Raw genomic sequence first — 19,953 nt, 5'->3', positions numbered from 1 at the left:
TATGTCATGTGTAAAATCAGCTCATTGACTTTGTCCTCCTGTGTTTGGACTGAGAACTCTAAAGCTGTGTGCCCCACCCCCAGCTTTTTCTAAAATATGAGGAAACCAAAAGGTGAAAACCTGCATTCAAAGCACGTTCAGCAATTCACTGAGATTTTAAAGACTTCACAAAGTCCTATTTTACCAAAATACAACAAATTTGAACTCAATTGAAATCACAACGAACGCATTTTTATTTCATAAACATTTCTAGTCATTACATAAAAAATGTATGGTGATACAAGGAGCCTTTTGTGTTGTGGTTGAGCCAGTAGATCAGGACTAAGCAACATTGCAGAACCAGACGCTGGTATTTGCTGTGAGTGAAGAGAACCCTGCCTGATTGTTGACCTTCTTTCTTTTATCACTCCTTCCTCATCTTCCCCCCCTTTCTGTACATTTTGTCTGCAGAAATCAGAACAAAGAGACCTGATGTCTGCATTATCATCACCCCACACGTCTCTTCTTTCACTGCCACACATTCAGTGTGTCGCTCCAGCTAATGGTCCAAGATAAGAGGGTCCCCTGTTAATCTTCAGGAGAGAGTCAACCGTGTTCCCCTCGGTGATCCCTGTCAGCTGGCGAGAGTCTGGCCCTGAGGAGCAGTAGAAACTGGGAGACGCTTCACCGTTATAGTTTGATCCTTCTCGTCTTCTTTCGTGTCTTCTTCCTCTGAACTCTCCTCACTTTCAGAGTGGTGGTTGCCATTTGTTCCATTGCTCTCTTTGATTTCTGTCCTCCCATCATTTGTGGAGGGTTTTTTGGTGACGCTGACTTCGTCGTCGTCCTCCTCATCTTCAACGGGGCAATTTGGATCTTCATCTTGTCCGCTATCGCTGTCATCCCCGACATCTCGGTTCTCCTCACCACTGCCCTTTTCTTTCTCCTTGTCAATCATGAAGACAGGTTGGGTCTGGGCAAGAGGAGTGGTGTCCATTTCTTCATCTTGGTCCATGCTAAACAGATATAACAGAAGGGATTAGACTGTAAATTAGTTTTCAGACAGTATCTATTATCTAACTAGACAGATAAAATAAGTTTAAGTTAATATTGGAAACTTTTTTGGTGGAGCTTTCAAATCTCAGATCTGACATTTTTTCCTGAAAAGGAAAAATGTGGCAGCAGTCCTAGGTCAAGGTTTAGAATGCTTGTTTATCTCGGTAGCAAACAAAACCTCTTTGACTTCCACAAGACAGAAACACAAACAGTATCTGTGGTACGCTTTAAGCATTGATGACAGACTCGATGGCATGTTTGACCCACATAATGACTGAAGGATCACGAGACAGTATCTTGTTTTGAAGCAGAAAACACAGTGCAGTGACTAAGTGTTCATGAGCTCCAGTCTGAGACCCCAGAGACTGAACAGTGTGAGACTCTAAAGCTGCTTTCGGACCTGCACTGAACTGACATTCTCCAGAGGGCCTGTATGCGAAATCCGTTTCTCCAGACATTTTCTGGAACCTTTCTTGCCAGTGAAATTTTAATTATCCAAATGTCCAATGAGTCCATGTGAGATTTCCATGTGTGTACAAGTGGGCATGTTGATGACATTTCGAAAATGTGACAGACACAAAACTGGAAGAAGACAAATATCTCAGGAGGAAACAATAGATGCAGAAGACACTGTTTAATGTCAACTTGGAAAAAAATAAGCTTTTCTTTATAAGTGCCGACACTGGTGTCGATGCGCTATAAATAAAAGCATTTGATTTATGCAGAGGAATTTAGACATCATGACCTGCGTCCTGCATCCTCTACTCAGGCTCCACCCCCTCCCCTGAACGTTCTGGACATTTTCCTGTTGGTGCCATCGTGTCTGACCCTGAACATTCCGTGCTCCGTTCTTCAAATGTGAAATGCAAATTCCAAAAAGCATCCAGACCCAATGTACCCTCACATTTGCCAGAGTTCACATCAACGGCTCAAGTTTCTCTCACCTGGATGGTGCTCCGGCCACTCTCATCTTCTGCCACATGTAGTTCAGGAACATGGACGCCTGCAGCAAATTTCCAATCCTCTGCATGTGTCTCTCTGAGGGAGGGAGAAGAGGTGAAGTTATTTCAGCCAAAACTAGATTCAGGTATTTGGTTTAGGTAATGAAGTGAACGGAACAGGAAACTTAAGCCGTTCTAACAATCATGTGATTATATCATACGCATTGCCTTTGTAACACCGTCTCACAGACAAAAAGAGCAAAGGAGACACCAGAAAACCCAGAATCACCGTTAAATGTCCTTTGCACAAAGAATAAACTGACTCTTTCATATCCTCTTTAGCTTTTGACTCATCTGTCACTTTGTGGTTCAAAGGTATGCATCATTGAATATTAACTATGTGCAAAACCACATTACAAGACACACAATGCTTAAAGGCAGCTTAAAAACAGATTGACCTGTCTCACTTCAACAATTTCAACTTTATTACATTTATTATGCCTGAGGGGAAATTTGTTGTGCAGCCAGGCAAAAAAATGAAACCTCTCAGGAAACACGGGCACACAGGCTCAAGACAGAAAATACATGAATACCAAGAGCTTGTAAAACAAACAAGAACACTGTCATTAAAAACCAAAAGTAAGACCCTCATCAGGAGTGAACAGTAAATGTCTAATCAACTAAGTCATCATTAGAATTGAATAGTTTGATGGCCTGAGTTATAGCTAGACTTTACTGTTTCTTCTACCTGAGGGAAGAAGCTCAAATTCAGCAGAGAGGATGTCGAGGACACTGTAAGAAGATCTCTCGAGCCTCAGCTGTAGCTGTCTTATCAAAGGTGAGAAACAGATCAGGTGACCCAACGCTAACAATCTTTCAGGCAACCTGACTGATGTGTCCTAACGTATCCCCGATACAGAGATGACCAAACCAGGGGAGAAAGTCAAAGGTGAGGACAGACTCTACCATTGATTTGTAAAAGGGTCTCATCAATTTACTAGACAAACCAAACCAATTGAGCTTCTGGAGGAAGTGAAGACGTTGCTGTGCTCAAACACTTTAACACACATGCCTTCTGCTGACCTGTGTATGGAATGAGTCCCTCCAGGTTTGTTCGGGCTCCCTGGTACTGCAGCAGCTCCTCGGGCGGCAGGTGTGTGAGGAGCACCTGGAGGACCGACTGAGCGTCCTGGCAGTTTCTGGCGTTGGTGTTCCACACCACACAGTAGCGCAGGAGCGACTCTGAGAGGGAGTGAAAACATTACAGGGTTGAGTGACGGGCAGCAGCCAGTGGGAAAGTGGAAAAAAGAGGAGGATGAAAACAAAGGTGAAAACCTAGCAGCTGGACGGTGTGATACTGAGGAGGGAGTTAAACGGTGTTGTGGATTTTTCACCGTCTTTTTCTTATTTCTGTGGATCACCATTGATAAGTTGCAGAAGATTATTGATCTCTTACCTTTCTGATCCACTCGCAGCTTCAGTATCGTCTTTTCCAACAGCTCCTCTCTGTCCTCCCCCTGACGGATCGCTAAAAAAACAGAGAACATGTCCGAGACAGCAGAGAGTCAGTGTCTACGCTCAGGAGAGAACATCTGTTCATGTCAAGTTTGTGGTAATGACTCACATGGACTGTATTTTTACAAAGTGCTTTTCTAATCTTGTTGATCACTCAGAGCAATTTACACAAGTACAAGCCCTTCACACCATAGATTCACAATCATTCATATAGTGCTAGTATATGTTTTTTCTTATAACACAACACTGAGGCACTTCTGTCAGAGGCAATTGGGTGTTCAGTATCTTGCCCAAGGACACTTGGGCATGCAAACCGGAGGAGCCGGGGATCGAACCACCGACCATCTGAGTGGAAACTTCTGTTTCGAGGGGAATATCTTTTTATTGTCTTTTCTGAGCTTTTCACTTTGATTGACAGAACCGTTCAAATGAAATGGGGAAAGAATGGTTGAAGACACTCATTTATCTAGTTCTCATATGATCAAATCAAATTTTATTTGTATAGCCCAAATTCACAAAACACATTTTGCCTCAGAGGGCTTTACAATCTGTACAGTGTGACTCCGTGACAAACTTTGGTATGTACGGAGGATTCACCATTGACAAGAACAAACCGAGATCGATCTAAAAAATAGGACTTAATATGTTGTGTGAGATGGTTACTATAATAGATGTCTGATAACATGTTCACGTCAGTTATTGTTGAAACACTGGACATCGTGTCCATGTAAAGGAAGAATTCATGAATGAGACAGAGGGCGTGGCTACGTTTTTGTTCTGACGTATGCAAGTTTCACTGTAACACTCGTCTGCTTCCACTGAAACATCTTTCCTTCGATACACCTTTCCACCAATTTAAGAAAGGAATGGCGGTTGAACGATTTTTGACGAGAACTGTTGAAATCTGTGAAACTCAATTGGAATCACAAATTAAATAATGATTTCACTATTTAGGACAATAAGGATTATATAAGCAAATACTGTACCTAAAGATTCCCTTGTGTATACCTGGGTTTGGCCCAGTTCATTATTTCGTAAGCATGACTGGGCAAGATTCATACCACTTACCATCATGTTGCAAAACATAGGTGGATCTGCCTTTTGTTTGACACACATGTACTGAGTTATGTGCATGTTGATCCAGCCCCCTGCACACGATGTACAACACAGGTCATTTCCATTGTTGCATCTTGATAACAAGATTTGGGGACGTTAAAGGTCCAGTGTGTAAGATTTAGGTGAAAGGAAACTATTGGCAGATATTTAATGTAAATTAATTATCATTATGTCTTCACTAGTTAGTTTCATCTAAATTGTATGAATTGTAGTTTTCTTTGCCCCAGAAAAGGCCCTTTATATTCAAATACTTTATATTTACATCAAGGGGACCCTCTCTACGGAGGCCGCCAGGTTTTTTACATTAGTCCAGACTGGACAAACTAAACACCTTTTGAGTTTTTATGACAACTGAAGGCTACCACAGTTTCTTTTTCATGTTTGAAAGGAGAGGGTGAGGTGAGGGGTGTTCAGCCGCAACATACAATTTCAACACTAGATATCACAAAATTCTACACACTGTACCTTTAAGTTCAAACCAGCGCATATGGTGACATTTTGGCAGCTGAAATTCGACAGGTGCACTGTCCACGTTATTTTAACTACTAATTCTCAACAGCACCAACTTTATCAACAGTCTGCGATTTGTCCCTGAACACTCTGTCACCTGCAGTTCTGTTCTCAGCTTGAAATGAACAAAGTCACTGCTCTCATTTGTTATGAAACATGACATTGAGTGGGAAGGGACAAAGGGCTGTCAAACAGACGAGCAGAGATTTCTTAGTCAATGGAGCATGGCAGGTGTTCTTTTTTTGTTTTGAGCGATGTGCCCTGCACGTATGACTCAACTCTTAAAGTGAGCAGTGACAGATGACACACTGAAGACATCATGTCAAGATAACTGCAGGTGAAAGGATGAAGGCGGAGATGGATTGCATGCAGGAGAATCTGATCTGCTCATCTGGTTAGAGATAGTAGAACAGGCTTGTAGGATTAAATACCTTTGATGACAGTGAGCACGGTGTGAGGCTGGTCCAGTGAGATGGCCAGACCCAGCGCCTTCAGATATTTCTTCTCGTGGAGCAGGTTGGACAACTCCTGTTTCCTTCACACACACACAAACACAGGATCGAACAGGAGCAGCCACATGCAGCTGAGTGCATTCTTAGAATTGGTGCAATATTTACTGAAAATAAGCTCAAAGGACAATGACCAAAACATCAATATTCAAAACAAGAATGTGATTTTCTCCGTTATCAATAGCAGTAGGTTCAGATAAGGGCTGTCCCGTCAAATGGAAAGTAAAAGAAATAAAAATAGTCAATTCATTTCTAAATGGAAGACATATTTTTATGAAATATGTTAATGCAATTAAAGTTTTTTTTTTTTTTTTTAGAAAAGGTGATAAATAATAAAAGATAAAACTGTTGTGATGACGGTGCCACAGTAACAAGACGTTTTCAGCATATGCAAATATAATTTTACCACCTGTTAATAATCTATTTGTCTCTGCACACACACTAGTGAGCAAACATTCACACAATAAACACATATAATCAATTGTCTGGGACCTGAAATCCACTTGTATTTATGGGAATACCAGAGCACGCACACACGCACGCAGGCACGCATGCACGCATGCACGCATGCACGCACACCCCCCTGATCATTGCCAGCCCTGACCTGCGACCCACTGAGGTCCACCTTAGTCTAACATGGCCTCTGTTTATTCATCAGGCCAGAGACAGACAGACAGACAGACAGACAGACAGACAGACAGACAGACAGACAGACAGACAGGAGGCTGAAAGGTAGATTCGGGTTAAGTTTGGGACGTAGACACTTCTCCATGACTCCATTATGAACTCACTTGAGTATCTGATCCTCCTGTTTGGCCTGCTCCTCTGCCAGCTCCACTTCAGTCACGTCCTAGTTGTGCACAGCAAACAACATATAGTGTGATAATTTGTTGATTCCTGTAGAAGTACTTCCTTATTTCCCAGGAAATAATAATTATAATTAATAATTATAATAATTACAATTAATAATAATAATAATAATTATTATTATTATTATTTCCTGGGATAATAATTATTAATGGATATTGATGATAAGAATCAGGAACATTTAGGGAACTTCCATCTATGAGTGTGTGAGATTTGGTACAAGTTTGATTGAATTGACTGTTGGGCCTTGGCTTAGGTTTGCACTCTAATGATTCTAGTTTAGTGATTTATTTCCAGGAATGAAATGTTACAACAGTTGTTAACCTCTTGCATATTGTTAGGACATTTATGTATAGTTTGAGTGTATTTCTTTCTTAATCTGGTAATCAATGCTTTTAGCTGTTTAGTGGTGTGATTACTATCAGTCAAATCTCACTTACCACCCACACAGTGATATTAGAGTCCGCGGACCCCGTCACCATCTTGTCATCTTTGCGGGTGGCGTGGAGACCCCACACTTTGTCCTGGTGGGCGTCCAGCGTCTTCACACACTCATTTGTCTTTATGGTCCACAGCTTTACTAAACCATCGGAGCCACTAAGGAAAGAAAATCGGAGTAGTGTGAACATCAAGACGTGGCAAAAATCCTGAATTTTAAACTAAAATGTGTTAGTGTGGATGAAGCCTGATCAGACGTCTGAGATTACATAATGAGCAAACATCAGGGTTTTTGAAAGCTTTGTTTTCCTCATCAATGACAGTATTTTTTCAAAGCATCCATTCATTTCAATGCTTCATCTGAGCATATGTAGGTAAACTTGTATTTGTGTATATATATATATATATATATATACATACTGAATTATGGAGGAATGATTCCCATGGGAGGCAGCTGGGTTTACCTGGTGAGCAGCTGAGTGCCACGACTCACAAAAATCACTTTCAAAACTGATGCGTCGTGTCCCTCAAATGTCTAAAGAAAGACAAAGACAAAAAATAACATGACCGTTTCTACCTCACAGTGGTTTGATGGTTTTGAGCTGAGAATCACAGTCAGTTAAGGAAAGACACAGAAACTAATAAACATTTCTGTCATATTTTATATGAATCTCATCTTCACAGAATTCCAGATGTTATTACACTGATAAGGAACAGTGATTGCACAACCAGAGTATCCAGTCAATCTGTTCCAGTCATAAAATACACATACACATGTAATATATTCACACCCAGTCGCTCACCTTCAGGCAGCTGAAGTCCTGCAGGCTCCAGAGCTTGGTGGTGCCGTCAGCGGAGGACGTAGCCAGCACCTGGTCGACAGGAGAAAAGCAGACGGCCCAGACACCACGTCGGTGGCCACGGAAGACCCCCAGCAGGCCCAGATTCCCCTCGTCTGCCAGGGACCACAGCTTGGCGGTTCGGTCCTGGGAGCCCGATGCCAACAGCTTGTCATTGGGCGACACTGCAACACTGTTTATATCCTGGAGAAATAACAAGAGAGAGAGGAATAACTTCACAAAGTTGATGAGGTTTTGATAAATAAAAGTAAGAGGATGTGGAACAAAATGGAAAAATATGAAGACTTCGAAGGATTTTTTTAAAGAAGTTATCAAATGCATTTATATAAGGATGTATAAATAGAATTCATTTTACTTTGTTAAGATTAATTCTTCTTGTTATGTTGTAAATATGTTATATTTACCGTACCAGTCACATTCCTGGTACGGTAAATACTGTAATAAAGATGGACGACATGTGTCCACTTCCACCAACCATCCAAAAATAAGCCCTAAACATCCGTGATACAAACACCACCATCTTGTGCATTTGGAGCAAGAGTCTCCGTAATCGTTCACAAGAAAGGGGAAAACTAAAGCCTTGGCCCACAGCTCTCACCTGCTGGAGGCAGAAAGAGCTGCAGGGATGTAAATCAAATGGTCGTAATTCTCCGCAACCACAGTGGACATTGCTCAGGTCTGGTATTTCACATGAAAACAAAAGACAAGTTAAGAAACCAGGCTCTGCTGATGAACAGACAGTCAATTGTTAGGTTGTGAGAGGAGTGTGTAGTGTAGCAGGAAACTGGAGTGAGCTCAAAAGTTAATTCCCGTATCTTGCTAAGGGTAATCAGTGGTTTAATCTGCACTTCCTTATGGGGAAATTCACCCTACATAAATCTACTGTATTTAGACAAGCAAGAGCTGGAGACTCGCTCACCTTGTGTGTGTCCCCTCTATCTCATGCCTAAAGAATCTTATAAATTATAATGCTGCTGTAATATATATATATATATATATATATATATATATATACATGTAAGATGGCTTTTAAAAAAAATGTGACTTAATGTTAAACTATTACACTTCCACAATTTGTGTCAAGTGTTATAATGTTACCTTCAGACAGTCTGCACAGGTTTCCACTACAACTCCAAGAACAGCTGTGTATACATGTATTAACATGATTTAGTCAGGTTTCTGTGGTTAAACAGGTGTAATGACAGCAGTGACACCTTTATGAATAAAATACTCTCTCCTCAAATTACAGAAACTCTTTCAAAGGCAAGTGATAGTGCTGGAAACAGGAAATGGGATGGGCCAAAGGTATACATATATCATCATATATCATATATCATTTCCACAGATAAAAAACAGAGCCGTGGTGAAATATTCCAGCAGGGCTAAGTTAAAGAATAGATCATTGTCACAGCTTTGAAAGATCAGGTCTGTGCAGGTCACAAAGCTAAACAAACCAACCAAAGTCAGTCACATCTCTAGCCAACCGCATAAAGACACAAATTCAACAACAGATTTTTAACCTGTTGACACAGCTATGAAAACAAAGAGCATGCATTAGTAACCATGGGGGAATAAAATAAAGAGCAATAACAAAAAACTGGCAGTTACCAAAAGTTGCATCAGACACTTCACTAGTTGAATGTTAACAGCTTAGCGTGCATGTCAACATAAGTTCATTGTTTTCTGTTTCTGTGAAAAATGTTACATTTCCTTGTCAACTTTTTGTGAAGTGGAAAGCTCATCTAAACTTGGAGTTTAACCCTATACCCTATATATAATACCCTTCAAGCTTTCACAGAACAAACAATAAAAGAATTGAGTAAATTGTGTTCGGGTCTCTGTCCTACAACAAGGCACAATGGTCCTCTAAGAATTTGAAGAAAAAATATCTCTTTATCCACAAGAATTTAAAAAGACATTTTTTGGAAAATGTTGCCTTCATTGATGAGGCGGTATGAGGAAGAATTGTGGGAGAGAGTAGGAAAATGCAGGAAATGGCCAGGGTCGGAACCGACACAACAGGTTGCAACAAAACACTATATATATATGTTTTTCTTTGGGCGAGCTGCCAGCTACTTATGGTTCGTTTTTTATTCTTCCTGGAGAGTGTGCAAACATTCCTGACGTGTACCTTATCATGCGCCTTCTCTGTGCAGCGGGCGGTCAGCTCGTGTATGTCTTCTCCCGTCGCAGGCAGGTCTGCAGGCAGATCCCACACCTTGACGGTGCAGTCCTGACTGCCAGACACTACGAAAGTTGCTTTCATCCTTCACACAGAGACAAAGATGGAGGATCACTACTGTCAAGCTGCAGCTTCACAAAGACTCGTCTACCAGCTCACTCACTATCTGTGTTTATACATGCGATAAGAAAACATTAGTGAGTGCAGGAATGTTAAGTGTTACCTGGAGCAGGTGATGGAGCCCACAGCATTACTGTGGCTGGAGCCCTGGGCCACACATCTCACTTGACCACTATCACCATCCAGCTGCCACACACGCACTGACCTGTCCTGAAGACAAACACACACCACACAAATATCACTGTTTACATAAATGTTAGTTAATGTTCCTTTAGTTATAGATTAACTTATTTCAAGCATGTCTATTTGTGGGCAATGTGTGGAACTAATCATTAATCACTGTGTTTCTGTTCCTTGTCTGGTGCACAGAGGTGAGCTCACCTTTGCACAGCTTGCAAAGAGAGAGCCTTTTTTGAACACATCCAGAGACAGGACAGTGTCTGTGGAAGAAAGAGGCAGAAAGTACGATAGATAAGAAACGCAACCCAACCTGCTCAACAAGTTAACTTTTAACAGTGCAAAGCTGAGACATAGCTACTGTCTCTGCCTCTTATTCCTATAATGCCAGTTTTCATTTTCATTAATTAAGAACTGTTCATTTTAATCATTCACCTAAACCCACATTCCTTTTTCTGTGTTAAGCACATCCACTTTCAATATTACTATGTACGAAATGTATGAACTGAAACAGCAAGCAAAGACTTCAATCCAAAGACTTTTTTGCCATCATTACCAGTGTTGTAATACTTTTATTTCTTAATTATTTTAAATTCTTAAAAGGGAAAATACTACTGCAGCTTTCAGAAGATACAGCGAAACTTACAAAAAATATGCTTTAAAGTTTGAAGCCAAAAAAGTTGAAACATGTAAAATATAGATAAATAAATACAATTAAAGATACAATATTGTGCTATTAACCTTTATGGGCAAACATCATCAGCAAAGAAATTTCCTAATTACTTCAGGTGGCTCTACACGAACACGTGCTGCCCCCTGCTGGTGGTGACTGACCTGTGTGTCCGTAGAGGATCTGGCAGCTGTTGGTGAGCAGCTCAAACACTTTGAGCTGGCAGCTGTTGGTTGCCACCACGATGTGACTGTCTTTACCCAGAAACTTCACATCCAGCACCTCATCACTGTAACCCACAAACTGAGAGAGGGTGGAGAGGGGGAGCGACAGAGGAAGAGCGTTCATTAGTTCTGCATCGTTCACAGTGAACACCCGGTATGTCACAATAACATGTTTCTATTTTAACTGAAACTAATATAGATATACTAAATATTACCCACCTGCTGCTGTGTGGTGAGGGCAGGCAGCTGGTAGAGCACTATGTTGTGTTCTGCAGTGACTGTGGCAAGTCTAGAGGAGACGGGCAGGTGAAGCAGGTACGTTAGACTGCGTGGGTTGTCATCCTGCTCTTCCTCCTCACCAGAAACAGGGCTGAGGGTAGAGAGGAGCTTCTGGCTGTAGATGCAGCGCGCCGTGCTGGCCTCCCACACTCTTAACACCCCTACGGAGAGACGATGGGGGAGGAGATGTAAGTTATAGAAAGCACAGGGACACAGCTTTGATTTTCAGAACTATGTAAAAATCAAACCTTTGCTTCCAGCTGTAATGAAATGCAAGTCTTTGCTCTCTACTCCAATCTGAGAGAAATCTTTATTCTCAGGCAGCAGCACAACGCCCTCCACAGCCTGGAGACCAAGACAACACGCAGAGCAAGTTTAGACGAGGAGTAAAATATATTACCAGGAATTGTAAAACAAATAAGACATATCTGATTCACAGTCTGACCTCGTAGACAGGTACAGTCCTCTTGGCTTTCCGAGTCTCAAGGTCCCACACTGTACAGATCTTATCTCGACCAGAACTGCACACAAAGATCAACACATAAACAACAGCTCTCAAACCCGCAGCTTTGGAAGACAGACAACTCCATCTGATATTTGTAGATAAGAAGACAGAAGGGATATTGTGTCCATTTTGCGGGGGGGTATAGACACACAGTACAATACCTGACCATGGTGTCACCATCAGCGCTGAAGCTGAGGGAGGTGACGGCGCTGTAGTGGCTCTGCAGCACACACACACACTGACTGGAGCGCAGGTCCCACAGCCGGATGCCGCAGTCCAGAGATGAGGAGAAGAGCTGCAGTCGGCTGATGTCTGGGTGGAACTGGACGAGGCTGCAAAGATACACAAAGATTAATTCAACCGTCGCTTCTTGTTCATAAAGATAGGTATAAAAACAGTAGTGTCCACTTTAACCTGAAAGCTCTAACATGTGACATCTGTAACTTTCCAACTGTAAATGTGAACATTACAGTGATTTGATCAAATTAAATTCTGATTATGCGACGCTCTTTTTTTCCCTCCACACATGAAATAGCCGGCTATTTATGAATAACTCACTAAACTTACCCCCTGACTGAGGGTCTAACTTTCAAAACCAAGCTACAACTTCTATAATAACAAATAATTTGAAGAAATAATCTTCATGCTGTTTCAACTGTAGTATATCTGGACTTACTGCACAACTCCAGATGACCCTTTCAGGTTGTGTGTGCAGTACTGCTTCACCACATCCCAGAGCTTAATGGTACCGTCACAGCCACCTGCAGAACAACAAGAGGAGAAAGTCTTTACACTGTAAAACGTTCTATGCAGCAGGTGTATTAACACAGCTATTAGCTTTTAGCTGACCTGTGGCGAGGAGTGTGGAGGTTGAGTCAAAGGTCATACTGGCTACAGGCACCGTGTGAATGGCCCTCCAGGAACGAGTGCACTGAGCTTGTCTCCAGTCCCACTGCTTCAGCAGCAGAGCCCTGCTGGCTGTTACCAGCAGCTGAGGTGGGACACAGAGCACAGGTTAATAAACACACATACTAAACACTCTTGTACAGGCTAACATTAGAACATCAAGAAAAATCACACTGAAGTAATGACAAGTGGCCGAGGCATCTGCTTTACCTCATCGTCACAGCTGAGTGCGAAAGATGTGATGTCCTCTAGATCATCCTGTAAACGGACAAGATGGGAAAGATCTCAACATTTGAAAGTACAAATTATTGATATGTTTGACTATTGAAAACACAACTTTAACTACAACCTTCACTCAAGAGTAAAAAAGTGTCTTTGATTTAAAATAAAATGATAATAGAGACATTTATTTTGATAATTATCCATATCAACTGATATGAAAATTAAACTCCAGGCCTCAGAGGACTTGTGGACTCACATGCTCAACACTGTGGATAATCTTCCCTGTGCTGATCTCCAAAACATTGACACGAGAGCCACAAGTGCAGAAGATGTGTTGCTCATCGTTGCTGATCTGGAAAAAAAAAAGGTGGAGGAAATAAAGCTGCTGTCATCAGAGTCAGGTCAGTCAGCCTGTCAGCACATCTTTATTATGTCTTATGAGGAGAGGTCAGGACTCTTTATGCTTGAACAAGTCATTTTCACGACAGGTGCATCACTTAAGACCAGCAGTGTGGTATTAAAACTTATTTTTTATGATTAGTACTTTATTATTTTCTTACAACAAACAAATGTTTGTCACATGATGTTCTTCTTCAAATTTGATCAAACTAACCTGGAATCATCCCAAACACGATTAAAGACAAGAAATTTAAGATGTGCATATGAGATAATAATGCGATATAATAAATATTAATGTATAATTCAGTTATAAACTCACAATATATATTCGAACAAAACCTCATAGCTATGTGCATTCTACAAGCAAAACAATAACAATGAACGGAAAACGATGGTGCGTCTATAACATTGTTAAAACAAGTCTATCATGGAAAATCAGTGACTATATGTGGTTATTTAAATGAGCTGGGGATGTATCCACATGTTAATGTTTGATTTTAGAGACACAGACGCTTTTGGTACAAGGCAGAGAACTCACCTGCACTTTCCCTCCTTTGTAAAACGGCTCGATCTTGCTGGAGACCACATAACTGTGAGACAAGAGCAGAAACGTGACTGTGGAAACTTGGAGTGACACTTTAGCTGATAGCTTATGTTAGCTATTAGCTTGTATGTTTTCTCGTCTCGTCACAAAACACACTTACTTGGTCTTGAACTGAAGGTTGCTGTTCGCCATCTTGCTCACGAAAAAGAAATTGTCACAAGAACGAACTTAATCTCTTCGGCTGCGGCGACGAAGTGAATATTTCTCACTTCACACGTTGGCTCCAGTCAACACATCCATGCCGCATGTTGATGGCCCGAGTCGCACACATTACGCGTGATCGGAGCGCACGAAGCTGTGATTGGCTGGACGGTTTCACAGTGAAACCCTGCGTCTATTGTTAACGTGTAAATAAACAGAAATCCACGAAATTAAAGGGATAAACTTGTGACTTAAACTTTCAAAAGCAAACAGAGTTATTAACACGTGTTTATTAGAGCATCTTGATTTATATTTACTGTTTAAAGTGTCATAATCACGTTTCGATTTTTGTTCCCGTCGCTCACAACAATAGACTCAGTCGCAGCCATTCATGTTTAAAAGTCTGTGTTTGACATGTGGAGGCTGAGCTCTGGTGCTAGAACAGCAGGGAAGTCTCTGCCTTCGTTTTTATGATTCACACACACACACACACACACACACTCACACACAGAGAGAGAGAGAGGCAGAGACAGAGACAGAGAGAAACACATGGTCCCTCCTTCATGTTTTGTCAGGAATGTTCATGTGTGTGTTGTATTGATAACGAGGGTGTGTGTGTTCCCTGAGTGACATGTGAGAGGATCGATATGGACTGAAACCAGCGCCTGTGATGGAAACACGGTGAGGACAGGAGGTTATTATGGTGAGTAGACACCAAACTACTTTGTTTATTTAATCTTGGTCTTTTAAATTCCATTCATTTATTTCTTCTTCGCTTCGTTACTCAAATATCATACTGGGACAGCTACCCCCTTGATATATTTAATCAACTCTGAAATGTTTTTACCCTTTGAATTAAGATATATTCTTGTATCAATGTTCTCTTTCTTAATCAAACATATATATATAATGTGAAATTTAATTAAGGAATTCAATAATAGCAAATATCATGTTTCTACAAGCATTTTCTAACTTTCACTTGAAAAAAAAGAGTGATGGCACTTGTTTTTTTTGTAATCATGTGATCAGTCATATGACTTTCCAGAACAATTCTCTTTTGTTGCCTTCTGTCTCTCTGTTGAAAACACTGGACCGGTTGTAGCAGTTGTAGAGAGCATGTTTTACAGTCGTTGGTATAACCAGTCGCAGTTTGTCCCTCAACTGTCACATCTTTAACCTATAATATCACTATAGAAAGAAACTACATAATAATACACAATGGTAACCCAGTATAAACTTTGTTTGTGTTGGCCTCATCCAGGCTGACCCAGAGGTGTCAACACAGAGCGGGGGCTATGATGTGGAGCTGTTTGTGGACTCCCCAGACTATGACCTGATCTGCACTATATGTCAGGGCGTCCTCAGGTGTCCAGTAAGAGCTGCATGCCACCACATCTTCTGCAAGAAATGCATCCTACAGTGGCTCAAGAGGTATGGAGCGCAACATGGATTAATGCCACAGGGGAAGAACATAGTGTTATAGTGCTGAATTTGATTTTTATCAATGTTTAGTCCCCACAAAAGAACCAGACTAACTGATATTTGTCCTCAACAGACAGGAGACATGTCCCTGCTGCAGAAAGCCTGTCAACCCGAGCTTGATCTTTGTCATGTTCAAGCTGAGCAAATCTATTGGACGCCTGAAGGTCAAGGTGGGAAACTGAAAATAGAAGTGTTGAATTTGTTGAACATAAATTATCGTAAACGTGGGTGAATGATATCTGGAAATTGGCCAAATATGTGAGAAAAGGGAAGATTAAACTGAAATATCAAAATTACCTAAAAAGTAGCCCTGCGCTATCTCATCTTCAAGCTGTTTAGAGGGTCTGTATGGATTTTGACACTATGAAAGTATTTTTACTCAAGCACATAATAACAATAGATACATTACTTAATAGAGATGAATATATTACAATAATAAGAGACATGATGCAGTTTGACCAACCAGTCAAAATTAGTTTCACCTCGACCATCTACAATGATAAGTAACATAAATATCAGTAATACTACTTACAACACTCATAGAGGTCAATTTCCACAGTACTTTATGAGTAGTTTTGATAGTTTAAGTATTTGCATGCTTTATTATGCTCTTATTCTCAAATCAAGCCTTACACTGGAGAATTGCTAATTTTACTTCAATGAAGGATCTGAATACTTGCTCCACCATCTCTACTTCTCTATTTCCTCATAGTAAAATACATCATAATAAATTGTCCTTCTTTATTTACAAATGGCATCATATTTCTCTGTGTCTGCAGTGTAAGAATGAGATCCGTGGTTGTGCAGAGACCTTCCCCCTCTCAGAGCAGTACTGCCACAGTATGAGCTGCCTGTATGAGCTCATCCCCTGTCCATACCACGGCTGCCGGGCTCAGCTCCTGCGTAGGGATCTGGAGATCCACGCACGCCACTGCGAGCACTGGCGTCAGCCCTGCCACATGGGCTGCGGGACGATACTCTCCCACCGCACCCAGGCCCAACACAACTGCTACAAGCAGCTGAGGCAGGAGTACGAGGCCAGACAGAAGAACCACAGGGCCATCGCCGCTGCCCTGCAGAGGAAGATGAGGAGGATGCAGAGCACCATGGCGTACATGAAGAGGCAGATAGGGCTCATCTGTGAGAGCCTGGAGGTGATGGACGATCTGCAGGAAGACGAGGAGGAGGACCTCGGAGAGAGCAGCGGCAGCTCCAGTGGAACGCCAGGAAGCAACATGGGCAACTGCTGAGAGACAACTCAGTTCCTGCTGCTGTTTTATTTCCATGTGTTGATTTGAAGGTGTGTGTGTGTGTGTTTGTGTGTTTGAACATGTAGGATTGAATTGAGTGGATTTGTCACATATTTGTGCTGTAGTTTCATATATTTTGTAAATAAAGTATTTAATATCACACTGTTGTCAAGAGAGAGTTGTTGAACGTTGAACAAAGGTGATTAACATGATAACTAGTTAATGAGAATGAGAGTTACATCCATTGATTTCTAATAGGCTGTGGATGAAAACATGAAACGATCAAACATCAACAGGGCCCGAGCAGTGAAGCTGTATTTCCACAAACTGCCACTAGAGGACAGGAGTTAACAGATTCTCGTTCGGGGGAAATATCGCGATAACACATCTGTATAAAACCCAGCGGAACTTCTCGTGGTTCTTCTTCCTGTTAAAAAGATCACGTAAGTACTTATGGCGGATTCTTACCGAGGCGGTCATCCATCTTTATCTCACGCATCCTTCAGCTAAACACATTGAATTTATTAAATGAACCACCTGAGAACATGTTGCGTCCAATACGCGGCATAGTTGTTAGCGGAGAGAAGCTAAATGAGTGGAATTGCTCACTGAATGGACGCGTAGTTTCCAGTATGGCGGCCATGCTCTTGTTCAGGGAGATGACGTCTACAGAGATATTCAGAGATTACTGTGTGGTTATTCTCCCCAGGAATATGGTATTTACTGAAATGTTTTCTGATTTGCCGGGTAGCAAATGGCGGACGACGCCGGTGGTAGAGGAGGTTTCCGTGGAGGTTTCGGCGGCGGTGGCCGCGGCGGCCGGGGCCGTGGACGCGGCAGAGGCCGTGGTAGGGGCCGCGGAGCCCGTGGCGGCAAGTCCGAGGACAAGGAGGTAGGTTTCAGACCCTGATGTCAACGATGTGACACGTACAACAAAATAATGTGCTGAGCACAGATTCACGGGGTGGTGAGTTTTAACTGAGTCATCCTCTGTCCTCTCAGTGGGTGCCCGTCACCAAGCTGGGCCGCCTGGTCAAGGACATGAAGATCAAGTCCCTGGAGGAGATCTACCTGTACTCTCTGCCCATCAAGGTAACCTGTGCGAGGCTGACATGACACTTTTAACTTTAAATGCTACCACGGGAGTGGAGGAGAGAGACCTGTCCAGTTATGTGCTTCATTTGCCCAGAACGTGTTGGAGCTGTCATATTTCATCAGTTCTCTGAAAGGTTGATCCTGACTGTTAACTTTGCAGGACCTTCACTCACACTAGAGCATAAGTACTCAAACTATAGCACCATACAGCACAGGAAGAAATTCATTGATCTGGTTAAATTGAAGACTGATCATGTTGCATTGGTCCCTAATTTATTTCTGGTGTCACAAATGTACTTATTGTAAGTCGCTTTGGACAAAAGCGTCTGCTAAATGTAAATTTTGCTTGTGCTGTATGATGGATGGGGTGTTATGTAAACTTACATACTATGAATAGAAACATGTTCAAGTCATTTGACTGTTCTGAGATTTTATAAACTATTATTAATGGATATAATTAATAGCTGATTACTTGATTGTGAAATTTAATTAGCTGCAGCCCTAGCCTCATCTTGTAATGCTACCTTTAAAGCTGCCTTTTAATGTAGTGTTAGAACCAAATGTTTATATTTATCCTAACATCAAGCATGCAAAAACTATACAGTGGTGGATACTCCCTTTTACTGCAGTGGTTCTGCCTAATGCTAAACACCTTGTTTTTTTTTTTCCCTCCGTGCAGGAGTCCGAGATCATCGACTTCTTCCTGGGTACTGGTCTGAAGGATGAGGTGCTGAAGATCATGCCTGTCCAGAAGCAGACCAGGGCTGGTCAGCGCACCAGGTTCAAGGTGATTGTCACAAATCTTTAAAGGTGTCCTGTTATTCAGCACTGTACTTTCTCAGCACTGTTATCGTAATCGTACCCCTGGCTGTGTTTTACAGGCCTTTGTTGCCATTGGTGACTACAATGGCCACGTGGGTCTGGGGGTGAAGTGCTCCAAAGAGGTGGCCACAGCCATCCGTGGAGCCATCATCCTGGCCAAGCTTTCCATCGTCCCTGTCAGGAGAGGTTATTGGGGTAACAAGATCGGTAAGCCCCACACCGTGCCCTGCAAGGTGACTGGTCGTTGCGGCTCTGTCTTGGTGCGTCTCATCCCCGCCCCCCGCGGTACCGGCATCGTGTCTGCTCCTGTGCCCAAGAAGCTGCTCATGATGGCTGGTATCGACGACTGCTACACCTCTGCCAGGGGCTGCACTGCAACCCTCGGCAACTTCGGTAGGATTCTTCCCATTTGTTGTGCATCTTCATCTGTTCTGTCTGTTTTCTCCTCGCTCTGCTCAGCTTCACCTCCTGCAGTGGTGTAGTTGTCGTTAATCGGGAGAGAAATAAAATGAGTATTGTAATCCACAGCAGAGAGACGGTTTTAGTGGTCTCCTCTGTTTTATGTCAGTGCTCAACATTGTTTATTTTACAAATGAAACTGCAGACATGTGCAGAAGAAAGTTCTTAAACATTGACTCAGTGTATCTTTTTGTTAACTCTCCAGCCAAGGCCACCTTTGATGCCATCTCCAAGACTTACAGCTACCTGACCCCTGATCTGTGGAAGGAGACAGTCTTCACCAAGTCTCCTTACCAGGTACAGTACACAGCATTGACTAACATCTTGGTTTTTGATTATCACTGATATGCAAGTTTTTCTGATGGTCTTCTTCCTTGTTCTTATTCCAGGAGTTCACTGACCATCTGGCCAAGACTCACACCAGGGTGTCTGTGCAGAGGGGACAGCCTGTCCCGCCGGCTACCTCCTAAACTTTTTGTACAAAGAATCGTTGAATAAACATTCTGAAACATAATGTAATGTGCACGGTCTCATTTTGCATTAACTTGGCTCATGGAAACAGGTGTGATTTAGAGATTGAGGGAAGTGTCTAACATGGAATGGGTGATATTTATAAATCACAATA

General features: G+C 42.0%; 3 protein-coding genes across 3 annotated transcripts; 2 read left to right on the top strand and 1 right to left on the bottom strand.

Moving 5' to 3' along the window:
- Window positions 1-209: 209 nt before the first annotated feature.
- On the bottom strand, window positions 210-14,382 carry tbl3 (transducin beta like 3). Its single transcript, XM_069524829.1, has 23 exons — window positions 14,180-14,382; window positions 14,014-14,065; window positions 13,333-13,428; window positions 13,065-13,112; window positions 12,798-12,939; window positions 12,625-12,709; window positions 12,110-12,280; window positions 11,889-11,964; window positions 11,692-11,788; window positions 11,384-11,604; window positions 11,105-11,243; window positions 10,475-10,533; window positions 10,197-10,303; window positions 9,923-10,058; window positions 7,735-7,974; window positions 7,396-7,466; window positions 6,934-7,090; window positions 6,418-6,476; window positions 5,549-5,652; window positions 3,433-3,504; window positions 3,060-3,218; window positions 1,980-2,073; window positions 210-995 (listed from the first exon to the last, which is right to left on the bottom strand). Exons 1-23 carry the CDS (start codon window positions 14,209-14,211, stop codon window positions 614-616), a joined length of 2,799 nt encoding a protein of 932 aa, XP_069380930.1. The 5' UTR covers window positions 14,212-14,382; the 3' UTR covers window positions 210-613.
- Window positions 14,383-14,641: 259 nt separating this feature from the next.
- Window positions 14,642-17,112, top strand: rnf151 (ring finger protein 151). Its single transcript, XM_069524933.1, has 4 exons — window positions 14,642-14,923; window positions 15,482-15,651; window positions 15,776-15,872; window positions 16,482-17,112. The coding sequence occupies exons 1-4, from the start codon at window positions 14,921-14,923 to the stop codon at window positions 16,950-16,952; spliced, it is 741 nt and encodes a 246-aa protein (XP_069381034.1). The 5' UTR covers window positions 14,642-14,920; the 3' UTR covers window positions 16,953-17,112.
- A 161-nt stretch (window positions 17,113-17,273) lies between these two features.
- On the top strand, window positions 17,274-19,842 carry rps2 (ribosomal protein S2). The gene is made up of 7 exons (XM_020101860.2): window positions 17,274-17,395; window positions 17,704-17,844; window positions 17,955-18,044; window positions 18,727-18,834; window positions 18,929-19,262; window positions 19,534-19,625; window positions 19,718-19,842. Exons 2-7 carry the CDS (start codon window positions 17,707-17,709, stop codon window positions 19,796-19,798), a joined length of 843 nt encoding a protein of 280 aa, XP_019957419.1. The 5' UTR covers window positions 17,274-17,395; window positions 17,704-17,706; the 3' UTR covers window positions 19,799-19,842.
- Window positions 19,843-19,953: the final 111 nt, after the last annotated feature.

The sequence above is a fragment of the Paralichthys olivaceus genome, chromosome 5 (genome assembly GCF_024713975.1).
Source record: "Paralichthys olivaceus isolate ysfri-2021 chromosome 5, ASM2471397v2, whole genome shotgun sequence".
Classification (NCBI taxonomy): domain Eukaryota; kingdom Metazoa; phylum Chordata; class Actinopteri; order Pleuronectiformes; family Paralichthyidae; genus Paralichthys; species Paralichthys olivaceus.
The sequence above is the reverse complement of the archived record's forward strand: the minus strand, read 5'-3'. Positions and strand labels throughout refer to the sequence as shown.

Coding starts and splice junctions, on each gene's coding strand:
- tbl3 (XM_069524829.1), bottom strand. CDS start 14,211: ATGGCGAACAGCAACCTTCAGTTCAAGACCAA. Junction 12,710..12,797: donor CTCCACACTCCTCGCCACAG/GTCAGCTAAAAG, acceptor GTTGTTCTGCAG/GTGGCTGTGACGGTACCATT. Junction 7,467..7,734: donor AGGACTTCAGCTGCCTGAAG/GTGAGCGACTGG, acceptor GTCTTTCTTTAG/ACATTTGAGGGACACGACGC.
- rnf151 (XM_069524933.1), top strand. Junction 15,652..15,775: donor ATCCTACAGTGGCTCAAGAG/GTATGGAGCGCA, acceptor TGTCCTCAACAG/ACAGGAGACATGTCCCTGCT. Junction 15,873..16,481: donor TTGGACGCCTGAAGGTCAAG/GTGGGAAACTGA, acceptor CTGTGTCTGCAG/TGTAAGAATGAGATCCGTGG.
- rps2 (XM_020101860.2), top strand. CDS start 17,707: ATGGCGGACGACGCCGGTGGTAGAGGAGGTTTCCGTGGAGGTTTCGGC. Junction 17,845..17,954: donor GCAAGTCCGAGGACAAGGAG/GTAGGTTTCAGA, acceptor CTGTCCTCTCAG/TGGGTGCCCGTCACCAAGCT. Junction 19,626..19,717: donor TCACCAAGTCTCCTTACCAG/GTACAGTACACA, acceptor TTCTTATTCCAG/GAGTTCACTGACCATCTGGC.